Source organism: Oculina patagonica, chromosome 2 (genome assembly GCF_052425735.1).
Source record: "Oculina patagonica isolate OP01 chromosome 2, crgOcupat, whole genome shotgun sequence".
NCBI lineage: Eukaryota > Metazoa > Cnidaria > Anthozoa > Scleractinia > Oculinidae > Oculina > Oculina patagonica.
In genome coordinates, this window is record NC_135759.1 from 518,269 (window position 1) to 537,375 (window position 19,107).

The following is a 19,107-nucleotide window of genomic DNA, read 5'->3' on the forward strand; positions in this document are numbered from 1 at the left end:
GTTTCACGTCCAAGGAGCTAACTGAAGTAGGATAAAATTGTTAAGTACACTAAACTCTTATACGGTAGCAGGTGTTTTGTTGTTAAGTTAATTTGTTGAGCTTAGAACTGCTCTCATTAGTATTTGAAGTTTATTAGTGCTCTAACATTAACGGCTGCAAATTGTAAAGTATTGCAAAAAAAATTGCTCAATATTGATCATCTCAGAAACTCTGAAGGGAAATAAAAAACAAGCTTCGCTTTGCTCTCAAGAAACAGTCACAGAATTCTTACAATTAAGTTTACCAGCTATAGTAAGCTTACAGTAGTGGTCGGGTATTTATCTCAACATCGCCCGCCTTTTTTGACTTTTTATCTCGCGCTTTGATGCCTAGATTGACTTGCCTTTAAAACAAAACTTCAATCCTGAATTCCGGAAATAAGTGGCGATAAAATTTTATCATGAGCTGAGCTGAGCTGCAAAAGTAAATATTTAAGAACTTATTAATTATTAAGAAAGGCAGTTTTGTTGTCGAAACAAAACTGCAATGGTCGTGGTTGATTAATATTTTGTACAATATGCACATTGGCACAAATTATCTCTTTACCACTAATGAGAAAGGATTAGGCTCTTCGTCCATAACCGAACCCAAATTCTCTATAAGAAAATCATAAGCCTTGTGCACCCTAACGATTTCCAGCGATATCAATTAACTGAAGTAAAAAGCTAAGTATTTTATCGCACCTTTCTGCATGGTACGCTTTGGGGCATATCAACCGGGCTCGTTCAGTCTGGAGAAGGGAGACGTTTAGCAATAAGCACTTAAATGACTGGCCCCAAGGGAAACAGCGAGTTTTTTTTTTCCAGAGACCCTTGATGTTCCCCGGGGTGAAGCCAAGGGGGGTCGAGCCTAAAGGTGGATTTCTACTGTTGCGTTTTTTTCCACGCACGTAAACGTACGTTAAAATTATAAACGCATGTAAAAATGAATTTTAGGCGCGCAATTACGTGCATCGACTTTACGTTGTTCAATTTCCAATGCCACGTTTTTTTAGAGGTATTTACGTATGTTACACGCACCTGTACGCACGTAGCGATCGTGAGGGTTTTCGAAAAAGTTGAACTGAGTTCAACTTTATACACGGCTATCTGCTGTTACGCAGTGATTTAACCAATCATACTTGTAGATTTTGTCACATGACACCACTTACCACGTGGACGCCATTTTGCTCTAAATAGCCGTCGAAAATATTCAGACGTAGAAGCACTTCTCATCAAGGAACTTCGAAATTTTTCAGCAATATGGAACCCCGGGGGGGGGGGGGGGGGTTTTATTTTTTTTTGGGTGGTTTTTTTTTTTTTTTTTTTTTTTTTTTTTTTTTGTTTTTTTGTGTTTTTTTATAATATAAAAAAAAAATTTTTTTTTTTTTTTTTTTTTTTTTTTTTTTCTTTTTTTTTTTTTTTTTTTTTTTTTTTTTTTTTTTTTTTTTTTTTTTTCCCCCCACCCCCCCCCCCCCCCCCCATGGAACTGACTTCGGACCCAAATAGCAAGAACACAGTAGTGAAAGAACACGACTCGCTGGACTTCTTACTCAAATCTTTCACTTTATGGTGTCTTTCTGAAGTATTTAGAAAATGCCTCGTAGTCATATCCACGCATTACTTTTACTAGTGTGTGGTATTCACCCACTTAAATACGGTTTTGAAACAGCATTCTTACCTAGTATCTCTTGCGGTATTTTTTCTCTAAGATTTGTTTGTTCTGTAATCTACCTTCTTAATTAAGTGTGTAAAATGTAAAATGCCTCCTTTCTGACCTTACATTTACTCTAAATTAATAAATGGTGGTCACCCAACTAGATTAGCTTTTTAGATATTTTGGGTGACCAGCAACTGTATGTAGTGGGTGCCATTACTTTGGCGGCAGGCAAATTAAATTGCCCGCGATCACCTTGCTTTTTGGCGCCAAAATTCAAGATGGAGGGCATTTACGTACTTTCAACGCACGTAAAAAAGAAACGCTTTTAATTACTTTTTACGCGACAGTGGTAATTTGTCAACGTCCTTTTTTAACGCACGTTTTATGACCGCAATTATTTACGCGACGGTGGAAACCCACCTTAACTGTAATGCTCTGTAGACTGAAATGTCAGCCATCTATTTCTAACTTTCCTGCCGGGAGGGGCGCGGACGTCCCTCCTCTAATGGGTTAAGACGAGAGCACGGCTGACATTTCAGACTGTAATATTCTGTTGTTATTTTTTAACACTGTGCAACACGTTGAACTTCCGAGTTTGCACTGAGATATATTTTTCTTCGAGTCAACTAAAATATTTTCGTGTACAAATGAATTTTATATTTCAACTGTTGACTCAAAAGTGAAGAACTATAAGGCGACGTCGCCGAATAGACGCTAATCTCTTAATTGATGGTCAAGACAACTCAAATGAAAAAAAAAATTAAAACGAAATAATCCTCGTAGGTAGCTCTGAAAGTAATGATTCCCGGGAAAGTAGCGACCTTTGAAAAGTACGCGAAATTTCGCCGACGTCAGCAAATCTGGAAGGCCTTTCACTTCGGCGGCGACCCTTCAAAACTTGTTGTGCCCACCAACTGTTAAGAAAAATAAAGGAAATAAAAAATACATCTTAACTAGATGGGAAAATAAAAAGAACAAACAAGTTACTGTTGAAACAGTTTTATTTCATCCGGTTACAGAGTTATAGCATCGTTTACATTGACCTAGCTTCTTCTCACTTATCATATCACACTTTGCTCTTTATTATTATTATTATTATTATTATTATTACATGTACGTCCTATACCCCAACACCCTATTTCATCTTGACAGCGCCTTAGGCTTAGTTTTCAGTTTGTCTCTATCGCACCATCACCCAGATTGGTTTGTTCAGATAACAGTAGCCCGCGATACACTTGGTACCAAGCGCCTTCTTGTCGTCGGAAGTGACGTAGTTGTTTGTGGCGTCGGGGCCGCCGCTCCACATGTCAAGCCACTTGTCAGTGCCACCGTGGTCTTCCGAAATCCCATTCTATGAATAGAAGTGCAACTGGGATATTGTGACAAAACCTTGAGCGGGATTTCTCTGGTTATTATTTGCTGGGCTGTACTTGTAAAACCCGTGCACGTCCTTTATCAAAGAAGCAAATTTTCCCATTAAGAAGTTTTCGAACTCTTCTTTGTCATTTTCTGGTGCGCCTCCCTTCCTGTTGTAAATTACCCGGATGGTGTTGACGTCAGCAAACCGGAACATGACCTCTTTCCAGTCTCCAATGTCAGGGTGGATATGACTCGCGGCATCTGCGTACATAGTTCTGGCGGCCAATGTTGAAAACCCAGTATTGATGAAGGGAAAGCTTGAGGAAACCTTTGTGGCAACAAGAGTCCAACCTCCACGCTCAGTGTCCATGTCACAAAAGGCCTGGAACGAGTCATCTGTTGAGCCACCATTTGGATCGATCCAGTAAAGTCCGCTACCATGACTCTGACCTGAAGTAAAAGAAATTTGGGCAATGAAAAACCGTTTACTATTGGGAGTAGGTTTTTTGTTTATTCCATGTCATTGACGCTTTGCAGTAAACTGGGAAATCAAAGTGGATAAATCAAACGCATTTGTAACTGATTATTTAATTTGGTGTGTGTTTGTGTTCCTATCCTGTTGCTTCATTTGGAACTCACCCGAATTTAAAATATCCTGACAGTGACGGCCTGGGCTATTGGCCACGTGACCTTTCCTAGCAGTAACTAATGACAACCAGGCGCTTCCATCACAGAGTTGCAAGGCCTTCTGGGAAGTGCTGTAACGAACGGTGCCAGCAGTCTTCAGTGTACAGTTGTCAGCGGTGTTAGTAAACTTGAACGCGCCCTGTGAGTTTTGTGACATTGAACACTGGAGAATACAAAAACAAATGAGCAAACAAACGAGTAAAATAATTGACAGGAAGATTATTTGTTTTAACAGGCTCCTGGTTTTAATCGTATTTATAATATATTTCTCGATTTTTATTGGTTCTGCGCGCACATATTCGCACAGTAACCAGTACGTGATCACGTGGGTTTCCTCTAAAAAATTTATGTATTTGGATACCTTATTGGTCGCTACGCCATCCGCGCGTCAATCACTTGCACTAAGACTGATTTTTAACATCTTTTTGATTTCTTCATTCATTAATTCATTCTTCAATCAAAAGAGGTTATAAAGACTTTACTGAGCTTAAAATTTACCGTTGATACGATTAATTAATAATCTGAATGACTTCGTGTTGCACTATTCGGGAGAAGTCGCGCTTGAATTTGATTTTCAAATCAGCCTTGCATATTCTGAAATTACTAGCTAGATTACTCTACTCCGCTCAATCCAACTACCCTTTCGACATCAAGCAGAGTAATTGGTGACGAGATGTTAATTTGCGCAGTCAGTTTGTTATTTGGCGAAGCACCATAAATGTTCCAAGCTTTCGATTTGTGCAAGTAATGAGGTGGTCGGCGAAGGGAAAAATTTACGACCTGCTGCTTAGGATCTGAATGGGCGGTTCAGTATCATACAAGACTTCTGGTGTCCTTCAAACATAAATCACGTCAAAAAAAGGCGATTTTGCACCAACCTGACCATTTCTTCCGTCGCGTCCGTCACGGCCATTTTTTCCTTAGATCAAGAGAAAACAAAATTATATGTTCATAAGCGTTGTTATCGCCAGCGTACAGGGTCTTTGGATTTGTTGCATTCATGAATACAAATCCTTAATACTTCCCCAATCATTTCTGGAAGGTTTAAACTTGATTAACAATTGAAATTTAATATAGGCTCGATATTTGACAAAAAAGGCTTAGAATGACTGATCCTTTAACCTCCAAACGACTATCTGTGAAAAATCTCTCTAAGTGTCAACTTAGATGCACTCAGACTGTGCAACTGAAGTCAGTTTGAAATTTGAGAGGGAGTCGAGTAAAAAACATGTTAAATAATTATTCTTACCATCTTGACCGTCTCTACCGTCTCTACCTAAGAAAGAAATATTGCTGTTTAGTTCAGAATCAAAACCAGGGCGTGAAACAATGCGAAGTTCATGCACTATTCTCACCGTCCCGACAATTGCAGCACTCATTCTGAGCGTCTGCAGAAAAATTCAGGATGAAAAGCAAGCTTAAGGCAAAAAACAAGCGAAACATTTTAACTCCTTCTGCTGTACGAGGCTTTCGTTACAATAATAGAAATCGAGCTGGCGTGTGCCCTTTGTTTCGACTGAAACATGAAAAAAGAAAAGAAAACAGTGCGACCATTGCATAGTTACTGCTTTTGTTATGAACATTTCTTTGTTACTCGGTATTGACAAGTACTCTATACTCAAACAGGATAAACAGTGCGACCAGGGAGATGAGTTGTTACGTTAAATTAATTTCCGAATCGCTTAGACGTTAACTTTCACTCTGTACACAAACAGGAAAAAATGGTGAGACCAAAGGAGACAATTTTTTATTAAATGATTGCATGCTTGAACGTTACTTCTGATATGTCTCTGAACGTTTCGACCTCAAACTTGAATTGTTGGTCATTTTGTAGTTTTGAGCGCTTGCAAAAGATCCAATAAAAAAAAATAGAATTTACTAAAGACAGAAAACAAACGACCAAGACATTATGATTCCCCTCGCCTACAAAGCGTTTGCTACAATGACAGAAGTCAATATTTTGCACCTTTCACTCTTTACTCAAACAGGGGATTCAAGGAAATAATGGTGCAGCCAAGGAGACCGTTTGGGGTTATTTGAAACGTGACAATTTGTTACGATAAATTAATTGAATGCCCATTCGACATCTTCTTGGTATTTCGGTCACCAAAAACGTCATCCTAAACAAAGAGAGTGATATCAGTGAATTTAATGTTGCTGAGATACTTGATGTTGATGAACTAACAAACCGACCTTAAAAAAAACTAACAAGTTGTGTTCCCAATGGAGACACTTGGTTCTGGGGACTAATTTTTTCTAGTGCAAAATGTGATGTCTTTCTACACTTGTTGGGAGGGGGGGGGGGGGGGGGTTAAACAGAGGATAACTGTAGAAAATACAAAGTATTCCAGAAATAAACAAACAAACAAACAAATATACAAACAAACAAACAAAGGAGATCAAATGAAAAGGTGAACACCCGAGCGAAGCAGCTCCGAAATAACCGTCCAGAGACAGAGCAATAAAAGGTGTTATAGAACCCCATGGGGGAAGCTAGGAACAAGCAACACAAAAAAAAACTACTTAGTCAATCCTCACTTTACTAAGTCTTTTATCTTTTTTTTTGGAATATTTCTGTCGAGGGTGTGATTATTGATCAAAGGGCGTGGACGGTTAGCCAGTTGGCACATAGTATCTAATGCGTGTTTCACACTGTTTAAATTTGTGGCTATATCTGCTTTTGAAGGGTTTCCGCCTTAAGATTCTAGAGAAAGAAAAAAAAGAAAAGAAAAAAACGAAAACCAAGCGAGTTTGTCTTTTAGCCGAATAAGGCTTACTAAGTTCGGTGAGTAATGTAAACCAAGAAGATGTGATGACCCCAAGGTCCTGGAGAAGAAACCCCCCCCCCCCCCCCCCACCAAAAAAAATACGAAAAAAAACTTTCGTATTAGGTCCAAGTTTTTGTTTTTTTTTTTTTTTTTTTTTTTTTTTTTTTTGTTAAATTTTTTTTTTTTTTTTTTAGCAATGGAAACAAAATTGGAGGAACGAAATCTTCTAACAAGGGTACCTAGACCTAAACTTAACTAGACTCAAACTGGCTGAATTACCAAGCAGGCTGCTCTTAAAAGGAGGGATGAGGTCTGTAGGAATGCCGTGTACTCCCCTGGGTCACGATGGAAATTTGGGGTAGTGCATGGTGGTTTACTTTGGCTTTTAGTGCGTGTTTTTCCTAGTAAGAACAGTGGCTTTCCCGGCCCCGACTCAGCTTCGACCCCGAATCTGTGGCCCAACAGATGTGAGGTAATCATTGTTTGAATTTCGCTCGATGATTCCACAAGAATCATTACATAACTAATATATATATATTTAACTACCTAATGTGTGTTGCAATTTCTTCTTAAAGATGAACTGTGTTGGTATGAAGACAGCGAAACGTTGTTCCTTGCTTATGTCGCTTCTTTTTATTTTAAAATTTCTTCTGAACCTGACAAAAACAAAAAATTAAATCGAGAGTCATATCCCTTGATAGAGGCTCCAGCGTTTAATGAATATCGAAGCTTTCAGAAACGTAAGGCGATATAAATTATCTGCTCTTGTATACCTATAACAAAGATAATCATTCCAGAACGATATATGAGAAAAAAAGATCCTTGACGTTTTAGGGGATGGATTGCTTTATGTACAGCATTATGTTCTGCGCCAGATTTTGGTTTAAATTAATATTCAATTCAATTTAAAGACTTGCACGCAATACTACAAACCGGCCACCATTAAAACTGGAACATGTATCGTGCACGCAAGGCTGTCAGTAGAGCAAAGAGTGTATTGGCATCTTACCTCCTGGCTGATAACAAAGCAATATACGTTTTCATTGCCTGCTAAAAGAACTGATCCGTTTCCTCAGAAACAATACATTTTTTCAACTTTTTTTTGATTCTAAGAGTTTTTTTGTAAATCCTTCGGTAGTAAAAGCCAAAAAATGATACAAAACGCTACCATATAGTTATAATGATAAGTTTGTTTTTACTTAGTGAATGATTGTTTTGTACTAGAAATGTCAACATACATTAATCAGACCTTCTATTGCTACGTGACCGTAAAATATTGAATATGCTTAAGCTAAAGGCCTATAAATCTTTTTTTTAAACTTTGGTTCGTACAGAATTTCTCAATTCACGAGAAAGCTGAGTTATATTTAGTAGTCACTCAGTCAGTTGCTCGCTGGCAGTACCTACAAAATAACCAATTTAAATTAAATGTTACAAAAGCCCAGATAAAAATAAACGATGAAATAAGGTGTATATATAATCATGCAACTGTTAAAGCTTCGCTAAACTGATTTCAAATCCCCCAGTTTAAACTGTCGGTAAGTTGTTTGGCAGATTTTTTTAGCAGAACTATTTTTAAATCGCCAAGTTACAGATAAGACAAGATGCACGTGATAGAATAGCTAGAAACTGCGTCTTTTAATTGTTTTAATTTCAAACATTAAGAACACATCCAGACAAGTATTATTATTTTTCCTGTCGATGAAATGTTATTATATAACATGGCTTCATTATTGATGCATCAAGTGCCTGTCTTCAAATGGGAGAAAGGAAGCACGTATTAGAACTATTAGCAGTTTACAACCATGAGATTTTATGACGCTATTACTTACGCAGATCTTAAAGTAAATTGCCTCGGCTTTGCCTTTAATATGACCGACCCTTCAATTCTTCGTTGCCTTTCAAAACGTTTCATTTGTACGGTCACAAAAAACTGGTAACTGTTTTGAACTGAACTTATCTCTTTTTATAAGAGCGTTTAGTTGAATTGAAATCCTATAGACGTTCATTTAAGTCCTGTAGTACTGAAAAGATGTTTGTCGTGCGAACGTGCTTTTAGCACGCAGATAGGGCAGCTGTACATCTGTATAATAGTGACAAACATTAACATGCATGTGTTAAAACAGGATCTTAAAAAAGTTAATCTATACGAAGTCGATGTGATAATTTCAAGAACTCTTAAGAAAACAAACCGGAGCAAAATGACAATAAAAATGTTTTATTTTTTTTTTGTAGATTATTTGCTCCCAAGAAGAGATAACTAAGTAATATAAATTGCCTTTCTTTGGGTGGATTGTATTATGTACAGCATTATGTACTGCGCCAGATTTTGGTTTTAAATTCATATTCAATTCAAATTAAAGACCACCACGCAATACTACAAACCGACAGCAATTAAGACTGAAACATGTAAGGTGTACGCAAACCTGATAACAGAACAAAGGGAGTATTAGCACCTCAACTCCTAGCTTATAACGAACCAATTTATGCAGCCATTGCCCGCCGAAGGAACAAACCCGTTACTTAGAAACAGTATTTGTTTCCAACTGTTACCGGTTCTACGGAGAGAATATTTTACAAATCCTTCGGGCCACAAAATGGCCACAAAGGTCACAAAATAATAAATAATGGTACTGTAGTCTTTTAAAGGAAATACTAAAAAACGTCTTAATGATAAGTTTGCTTTTACTTGTTGAATATTTGTTTTGCACTAACTATGTCAACATCCATTAATTGGACCTTTTATTACTACGTGAGTTAAACATTAAATGTGTTTAAGTTTCGGCATTTCCACCCGATAAAACCTATTTTTAACTTTGGCCAATATAGAACTTTTAAATTACCGTTTACAACGTTCAGGTCAAGAAAAATCAATGTCTTCTATTTAGCTAGTGATTCAGTCAGTTTCTTGTTGTCTTGGACTGACAGACAGTACAAAATAACCATTGAAATTAAATCGGGTACACAACGACCTGATGAAAACATATCATGAAATATAATCAAGCGACTGTTAAAGCTTCGCTTACCTTATGACATAATTATTACGTTTTTTTTGCTATGGGTTAAATTATTACATATTAAGTTGAACTCTTAAACAGTAGCTGGCGGACATATATATCGAATTCTGAGTTTATGTGTTTGGGTCAAAACAAAAACGCGATCTAAAAGTGATATTTCATCAACTTATAGTTTGCAAGTTTGCGTCAAAATGAAGACGCGATCTCAAGAGACAATTCATGAACTTTTATGATTTCAATCACTGTTCCAAAAGCGAGACTACATGCATCTGCTTTTCAAAGCGCGGTTAAGATAATTACCAAAATTAGTAAGTTCGCTGCTTATTTACAGCGACATCTCAGAAGCTTCATGTATTCTACGCGGAACGACCTGTTCATTATGCCGTAAATGACTGGGTTTAAGGCGCTGGAGGTGTAGGCAAAATAGGTGTAAGCCAGGTACACTCGACGGTCGAACCAGTCATCTCGCATAATGTCCATCAAGTCAATGACAATGCAAGGGATCCAGCATAAGAAGAATGCTATGACGATTGCAAACACAGTGCGAGTGACAACAATCTCTGCTGGAGTGAGACTGTTCACAGAGGCACATGATACTTTTCTGGCAGCCAGTCGTCGAAAGTGTCTTCTGATGGATCTGAAGACCTTGGTGTAACACCATACGATTACTATGGCAGGCAGGAAAACAAAAGCAGTGCAAGAGAAGATGGTGTAGATTTGGGTTCTGAGCATGCTACGATACAAATTCACGCAGATGGTCTTGCCAGGATGGAACACGAACAAGTTCCCATGCTGCCCGAATGTTATGCTGGCTAGAATCCCGACGGACAATAAAGTTGCCGAGATTATCATCAATGTAGTGTAGCCAGGGGTGAAGACCTTCTTGTACAAATCTGGCTTTACGACTCGAAAGTATCGGTTTATGGCCGTCAACGCCATCATTTGAAGCGAAAGAAATGCGAGAAAGTGGGCAAGAAATCCTTGAAAGTGGCAAAGGTGTTCTCCAAAGATCCATTCGCTGGCAATGAGAGACCCCTCTGATAATGGCATACAAGTTAGTGACATGATGATATCACTGACGGCCAGTGTTAAAACAAATATGTTTGTCACCGACCGAAGGTGGTTATTCTTGAAGAAAGCGATACAAAGAAGCGTGTTTCCAAGAAGAGCCGTTAGATTTATGACGAAAAGAGGGCCAACATCTGCCACCACATGAAACGTCGAGCGGTTCTTCAAAGTGTTGGGGAAATTCGCTTGGGAAACGTTAGCTTGAGAAACGTTAGCTTCCATTGGGAACACTGACTTTCTTGTCAACAACGACGAGACTGTTTTCTCGTGGATTTAGCTTTTGTGTTGTGTGATAAACTGAACTTCGTTGATGGTTTATCTTTCTAAGTACCGGGCCAAAAGCTTGTATTGTTGTTGTCGCGCTGTCCTGAGTGCCTTTCTTCACCTTTGAGAAATATCGCGGAACGAGCAGTCAACAGTTCACTTCAACTCATTCGTCAAGTTATTTTATATGTTATGACATATTTATTATTAGCTTGAAGAAAATTCAGGAAACAAAGCCAAACTCCCACATATACATAACTCTTGCGTGCAACGAAGAAGTAACTGCCGTTGTGACGTCAGCACTGAGAGGAATGACAATTTTTATCAAACTCAATTCCAAAATATAGCCAACTTGGCAGACGAATTGTCGCCGTGCACGACAGAATGGTTTGTGGGTATTTACATATCAGGCTGTACAAAGGTAATGAATACCATTTTCTTTTGTTTGCTTTTAAGTGACGGGGTTTGTTTATGAGGACTTTGAAAATTACACTGAATTGAAAACGTCGTAGAGAACAATGCATTCATCGTGAATTTGATCTCCAATATCTATGCGATCTTGACAAGAGGCTTTTCATTTGGTATAATGAAAAAATGGGGAAAATATTATTTTGGGAGAAAAACAAAAAAAAATCTTGGTGTTTGCGTGAAAACAGTGGATTGACCGAGAACGTACATTTGCAGTAAACCGACGATTTTATCTGAAAAATACATCTTAATATGCCACAAAACCAGACAATTTTTTTATTATGGCTTTTTGTATGCAAAGCTGGCGGTAGTACACCTAACACCACAGGGATTTTCAAAATAACGAGAAAAAACTGTATTTCTCGGCACGTTAAAAGGACATAGCCAGCCGAATATAAGTAAGTAAAATTTATGGGACGTTAAACACTCATAAAACTGGCCAAAACTGGAAAGTTAATAACGCTTGCAGCAAGGAAAGTAATAAAAAGTGGTTTACCGCGTATAATCTTTCAAAAAGAATTATCGTTACACCCGTAAATACGCTGCTAAAATAAATGTTTGGAGAGATAAAGGTTGCACTAGCCTGAAATTAATTTTGCGATCAATAGAGAAATTGCTGAGACGTACGAGAAGGTTCTCCTCTCTCAAAGCCGAAATTTTTGATGAGCGCAAATTCAGTCTGATTAACGCGCGCAATAGATATACTTTCATTTCATTTTGAACTGATTTATGCTGTCTGTGGTCAGAGAAGTGGATGAATTATCATTAGGTAAATACTACGCTGTAGTCAAAATAGGTCAAAATACTTTTCCCGACGTTTCGGCAATATTGTCTTCTTCTTTAGGGGACAAATGGAATAATTTCTTCAATTTTAATAGTTTTATTTCCCGAAGAAAAAGGCAGCAATGTCGAAACGTCGGGAAAAGTATTTTGACTACACCGTAGTATTCACCTATTTTGTCATTCATATACATTAATCATCAACGCTTCGATTTGCTGTCTAATTTTTATCACAAGTAAATTATCGTATTTGCTTTGAAAATTAAGAGGGAGAACAATTCTTCTTTTTAAAACCTGACTTTGAAAGAAATGTTTCACGTTCACTTGGTTTGAATGTTTCGTGACTTTTCGCTCTAAAAACTCATTTACTTTCCTCATGTACAGTAAATTTATTTCTAGAAACAGCTGGAGAAATCTCTGTAAATCAAAATAAATCGTAAAAGGGCAATTAAGCTTTAGAATTACCGGAACAATATAATCCCTAACAAAACAACGTTCCGGTGACAAAATTAAATTTAATTTCAACTTTATTCCTATTGTGTGAAGCCATTTTTTCGATGACATAATATATCTCTCAAGTAAGCAATAAGTCACACAAAAGCCACCACCCTCAGTCTTGATCGACACTTGTTTAGTCGTCTTTCGCGGAAACAATAAAACAATTCCTCGCATAAGTTGAATTCTAACCCGTTTATCCTTTCAAAAAAACACGATGAAAAATTATCAACTTACTTTTTAACAGCAAAAGGTCAACTATTTTAATCCTGACGTCCTTTCCGTTCTCTGCTTGTCGATTTCGGAAGTCGCCTTCATACGTTAGCAGGGGTTTGCTAAATTACCGTAAACAACACGCAATTCAATGATCTAGCAGTTATTCAGCGCTTGCAGGCTACAACAGCATATCGACGGTTCCAGATTTCGTTCTTGATTACATACTCAAGAAAATCTAAATTAATATGTTTAGCGTAAACGTGACTGAAATAGGCAATCAGTACAAAAACATTGTTTCACCATTAAAAATAACCTAAGTTAAAAACGCCACCAGACCAGAATTGCGTAATATGCGTGCAAACGTAATTCACCTGTATTTCCAACTTGTTACTTGTGGTACACGTTTAATAACATGCAAGCTCTTTTCCGACGTAAAGTACAGATAACAGTAAACATCCTTAACCATAGAAAATGTTATACTTAGGGCCTTTTTATTGCAGAGAATAGAAAATGTTTTACTAAGGACCCTTTTGTTTCAGAGCATAGTATATGTTTTACTTGCAGAATAGGTCTACATCCACCGAAAGCTGTTTTGCTTATGCGGCAATTAAATTTGTAAATAAACCAGTAGAACCGACAACGTTTTAACTAATGAGCTGAAAAGTCTTGAACCTTGAGTTTACGACGAAAGAAAGGCACAATCTTGTCATCAGGTCGTTGTTGTAAGTTGCACGAAAGGTGCCGGGGGAGGGCTGGGGAGAACGGATGCGTGGGGTGGCGGGAATGCGAACTCATATCTTTCATTCAGTTGGAGTGTTTTTAAAGTGAAATCAGGATCTTCATCATTTAGCGAAGCGCGCGTGGTCTAAAAATAGAATGCAAATGAATATAACCAAATGAATATCCGCGTGTTCTGAGAGAAATAAAAGGAACCAAGGCGAACTTTTTGTTTTATAAAACTGTTTTAGGAATACTGGCTGCTTTAGAAAGTGTTTGAGGAAAATCGTCCGCCATTTCGGTTTGTTTGTCTGAGTCATGACGTCACTCTCGTGCTTCGCTATTAAAAGTAAATGTGTATTATGCAAGAGCACTTCGGCTCTTCGTGGCACCTTTTTGTTGTCCTGCCCAATAAAATGATTAATTTGAAAAATAATGTTCCTGATCAGATCAAATCAGTGTTAGTTGGTTTGAACCACCATAAGTCTGGTGTCAAACTGTGTAGCAGGGGTAGATTAATTGGGGTGGGGGGGGGGGGGGGGGGGGGGGGGGGGGGGGGTTGATAGTCAGTGTCGTATGCACGGATTTTAACACATGGAACAGCCTTGTGCATAACTATCGGCAAGGGCCAGGGGGGGGGGCACTACGCTCAGGTGTTAAATGGAAGCTAAAATGAGAGGATACAAGAAGCTATAACATTACAATTCGTAGATTTATATCTTGCCATGCTACGCCGAGGCCATGCGAATTCTATGCGATTGCTGATGGGCTTCTGCATAAACCTCTATAAAATAAGGTATTTTACAGAAAAACAAAAAAGCAACAACAAAAACAAAACAACAACAACAGCATCGGCCATCTTTACTTGTACTCTTGCCTTTACAAAGCAATTGACTTCTAAAATAAAAAGACAAAAATCTAGATTAAGGTAATGACCTTTTTTAAGTTAAGTTCTTAAAGAGCTGGATCACGCTACTGCTTTTAGATGATTCTATGATGTTGATAAAACCAAATGATGAAACATAAAACAATGATTGAAATCCGTAAACAATCACAACAAGATTATAAAACGGTAACGCGTGCTTGTATCTCAGGTGCCTTAAACTCGCTTTAAAGGGGCTATGTCACGGTGTTTTAAGTCATTTTTCTGATATGCTTTAAATCGAAGGAAACCTCATAATAATTTTTTTAAGGTAGAGATACACCAACGGAGTAATAAAAACCCGAAAATAAACAAGGATGGTTTCGACTGACGACTATTAAGACGGATTATGGGCAACAAACTTGAAAAAATTTGCCAATTGTTTCAAGTTCGGTTGTTCGTGACATAGCTCGTTTAAGGTTAATAAACCTTAATGCCTGACAAGAAAAATATGTAGCTCTGATTTCAGTTTTGAAGATAAATACGTGCCATGATCTACCCCATATAAAATATAAAATAATTAAGAACTGTAAAAACAGCATTGCGTAAAGCACTGTTCAACAATTCTTCTGTATCTCTAATCCTCCTACTCATCATCATCATCATCATCATCATCATCATCAACCTTTATACAAGCATGATCAGGATTTAAGCACAATACTCGTGGGGTCTTGTGCTTAACTAATATATTACTAATATTACAGCTATACACTGCTAATAAATCCTTGCCTGTTTGGGTTTAAATCGAGGCGTAAACATCTTGGGTAATGTAGTTTACTATTTATAAAACTTAATCAGAGTTTTTATGGTCACTGCAGTTCCAAATATTGTTACAATAGACCCGAAAAATATCAAAACGGAATCAATACAAACTTTGTATATCTTAAGCTGCTTGTACTTGAGCTTTAAATGCAAGACAAATGGAAAAATGTAACCTGCGAGAGAAGATACCGTGCTTCCAGTGAATACGACAATTATCGAGAAATTTGGCACCAAAATGGCTACAGCAACTGTCGCAAGAAGTACGCTGACACGAACAACTACATTGATTAAAAAATCAGGGACTCTGTCATTTTGAACTCTCGTGGTAATTGAATTGTGGAGAGCCTCGATCAATGGATAAATAGCAAGAGCGTAGGAAAGTATACAATTTAAAGCGAAAAAACAACCGACAGCTATGTGAATTGCCCCTGGAGGAATATTATTTAATATAACTGCATCAGTGTTGAAACCGAAAGAAAGAAATGCACACATAGAAAAGGATAATTTCAACAGCACACTCACCAGATATGCTAAAGCTAAGGCTTTGCCGAACTTTGCTTTTTCAGCCATACTATTTTCTATAGATGGAATAATAATATACGTAGCATAGCTGTACAATATAATTGATAAAGACTTAACCACACCCTCGGTGTCCCAAAACAGGATCGTGCTCAGGTCCCACTCCTCGGTATGTTCTGCTCCGTACCATACAACAGATACTACTACAACAGCTAATGCAAACACGCTGATAACACTCAGCCAGGCAATTTGCGACAGAGACTTGAGGAATGCTGTTGGTAGGACCAAACCTCCAGCTATGCTTATCCACATGATCTCTGTGATGGGCACAGATGGAAGGGTGTGGCGCATGACAGATCCGAAGAGTACAAGGTAGGAAACAGTCAGCAGAAATACGTCGAACAGCACAACACCAGAAACTATATAACCCCCATATTTAGGCACAAGTGCGTCACCTAAATCTTTATAGCCTGACCTCACACGATGTCTCGTTCCCTGGTCATTTTCGTCATAGAGACACTCGGTTAAAACTGATCCCATGTACCATAGGATAATTGGGATTATTAGAAACGCTACTATAGCGCTCACGCCTCCTTCTTTGAGGGCATAGGGTACAGCAAGGAAGCCAATGCCTTCGATATAGTTAACAAGGTTTGCTGCCGTCTTCCACACAGCTGATAATTCACCTTTGGAGGGGTCATGCGATTCCTTCTTGTTTAATGGAGGCGTGGGCTCATCATCCGAGGAACTCTCTGCGTCTGACGATTGAAGCAGCGTTATAATTTCAGTTTCGTCAGCCTCATCAAGTTTCTCGCTTAAGGGTTGATAAGCCATGCTCATCTGTGACTAGTTATTCCTCAATGAATCTGTAATGCGTACGCGTTCTGAGTTGCCGGGCCTCCTCAGCAAACTGTACTTGCCTTTTTTTTCACCTCGGTGTCTCTTTATGAGCTTTCGTCGAAAGGGTGAGTCCTAAATAAAAGAAGAAGAATAAGCTGTTCAGAGTTAAAGCCACGTTGTTTTAATTTCTGTTTGGAAGAGAAATCTCCGTAGTCGCCTGAAGTGGCCATTGAACGGACATTCAAAATTCGGTGAAGCTACGATTATGATTTCCCTTAGCAACCTTCGATTCATTTGACCGAGTCCTAGCAACCCCTTGCCCTTAATTCAGAAACGGAGCCGTGCTAAATATTGATGTGGAAATGTCAAACAGAATACGTAACGGTAGATATATTCCGAACAAGCATCTATGACACCTAGACAGAGTTAAATCAACAAACCTATGGATCCGTGACGGTTTATTAAAGTCAAATCCGTGACGGTTAATAATGCAAATTGTTCGCCTAAATGCTCACGAACAGTGAATAAAATAGAAAAACAAAATTGGATCGCTTTCACGTTTAGTTTGCATGTTGCCTTGCGGTGAACTGTACTTATTTTGGTAAATATCATCATTGAGTTGTAATTCTTCGAATCAACATTTATCCTCTGATATCACAATTTGTCGGCTTGTCTATTTAATTCATTGTAAGCCTTTTGTTTTTTTGCTTCAGTGATATGGTAATTTTATACTTTCGGGCACTGAGAAGGAATAAATAAGTTACCATTATTCCATCTCTCTGAATTTCCATCACTTTTCATAACATCATTTTGCATTACTTTCTATTACTTTTTTCTAGAGAAATATCGCTGATTATTCCAAAGGAAACATCGTTACCGTTATTTCGTTATTCCCCCAAACCAGGCCCATTATTTTATCTTATCAGTCTCCGATTATATGACCTCATTTGACTTCGGCGAGAGAAATGAGTCTGACGTTTATATAATAATCTTTATGCCCTGATTCTATAAGCTGGATATTTCAGCGGTAGTGCGCAGTATGGCGAAGCTCAGTTTGCTGGGAACAGCGAAAATAAATGACACCAGTTGGTGATATCTGGCCGCGCTGTGGCGTGGCCGTTTATTCTCTTATCGTTATACAAAATGAGAAGCTAAAAGCGTAAGCAAATAATCAGTTCCCAGCAAAGGTGAGGGAACCCGCAAAAAATGGAACGAGAAAGACATGGCCTAGCCCTGTGGTAGGCAAGGGGAGGAGGAGGGTCGAATCACACGACTTCAGTGTAGTTGGTAAGAGCTTGTCTCTCGATGTGCGCTGAGCAAAGAGGCCTTCACAGGGCCTCGTCTTATTGCACCGGTAGCCTAATGTCCCGGAAACCGGAAATCCTTCGGCCGGGAGCGGGACGAATGAATCAAGCAGCATAAATTCATTTATTGACCTTTATTATGGTAATAAATTTCCTTTAAGTCTTTCTGCGGGTGTTGAGTAAGTGTTTTAAGTTTTAGAGTTAGTTATCATTAATATTTGAGTTTTCTATTTCCTTCTACGCGTTCTTTTCGCTTTACCAGATGTCTTTTACCCAAAGGATCATGATTTCAAACCTAACTAGTTGGCTTACTCGGTCTAACCAGCACATTGCGGCAATCTTTCATTATACCGTGGAATACAAATTAACCTTTTCTTGCTGTTGTTCTTGTTACCTGATGCATGAATATATTCCTCGATTTCTGGTTTGTTTGTCGTTTGCTAGATCACGCAAGATTCTAAAATGTGATCGAATTGAAAGTAATTTATAGTTATAGCGAGCTGATTTGAAATATATAGGTAACTAAGAACTAAAACATTACCACGAAAGGTTTACCTTAAGGGTCTTTTCAAGTGATACAAGACGTAATTAACGACACTTGTGTCACTCAGTTAGATCTCCATACGATAATAACAGATATTGATAAATTCTTGCTCATTTACCCGAGTTTAAGTCTAAAGCTGCTCCTGTAGCCCGCTCATTTGCTTGGACAGCGCCAAATCTGTAAAGTGCGATCCAACTGTCACAGCAAGCAAGTCCGTACAAAACATCTCCAAACGTTCCTCCTTCTCAATGAGATTGCATCTGACGGGCAGCATGCGCGCGAGTTGATGGGGAAACGTGGCCCCGGAAAAGGAACTGGGACTAGCGTGACTAGAGAGAGACGCTGAAATACGGATTATACTTCACGTAAACTCGCTTAACAATGTATTGCCTTGAGATAAAATTCAAACAATACAGCAAAAATCATAGGCAAAAAGTCGTAGGCAGCCGGGACCTCGAAAAAAGCATTATTTTGAAAAGTATCGACTGCTGACTGTTGTAACCGTCCAAAGAGGTTCAGCCGTTGGACTGACCACGGTTTCAACAGTCAGTGGTCGATACTTTTCAAAATAATAGCGCTCGAAACGATCGGATCGGTTTTGTTTGACTTAAAAAGCATTGGGTCGTCGCGAATGAGTGCATTTTTGCTCGCAGATTAGTTGCTTACTGGGAAAAGATATGCAAGAATGCATTTAAAAGA

General features: G+C 38.4%; 3 protein-coding genes across 3 annotated transcripts; all 3 read right to left on the reverse strand.

The window, feature by feature from the left end:
- Window positions 1-2,661: 2,661 nt before the first annotated feature.
- On the reverse strand, window positions 2,662-5,234 carry LOC144642489 (uncharacterized). Its single transcript, XM_078501450.1, has 6 exons — window positions 5,080-5,234; window positions 4,974-5,000; window positions 4,603-4,643; window positions 3,677-3,887; window positions 2,790-3,487; window positions 2,662-2,756 (listed from the first exon to the last, which is right to left on the reverse strand). Exons 1-5 carry the CDS (start codon window positions 5,165-5,167, stop codon window positions 3,030-3,032), a joined length of 825 nt encoding a protein of 274 aa, XP_078357576.1. The 5' UTR covers window positions 5,168-5,234; the 3' UTR covers window positions 2,662-2,756; window positions 2,790-3,029.
- Window positions 5,235-8,786: 3,552 nt separating this feature from the next.
- On the reverse strand, window positions 8,787-11,124 carry LOC144641670 (histamine H2 receptor-like). Its single transcript, XM_078500703.1, has one exon. It carries the CDS (start codon window positions 10,797-10,799, stop codon window positions 9,831-9,833), a length of 969 nt encoding a protein of 322 aa, XP_078356829.1. The 5' UTR covers window positions 10,800-11,124; the 3' UTR covers window positions 8,787-9,830.
- Window positions 11,125-15,159: 4,035 nt separating this feature from the next.
- LOC144642470 (vesicular inhibitory amino acid transporter-like) lies at window positions 15,160-18,646 on the reverse strand. Its single transcript, XM_078501429.1, has 2 exons — window positions 18,527-18,646; window positions 15,160-16,692 (listed from the first exon to the last, which is right to left on the reverse strand). The coding sequence occupies exon 2, from the start codon at window positions 16,558-16,560 to the stop codon at window positions 15,217-15,219; it is 1,344 nt and encodes a 447-aa protein (XP_078357555.1). The 5' UTR covers window positions 16,561-16,692; window positions 18,527-18,646; the 3' UTR covers window positions 15,160-15,216.
- Between the last annotated feature and the right edge of the window lie 461 nt (window positions 18,647-19,107).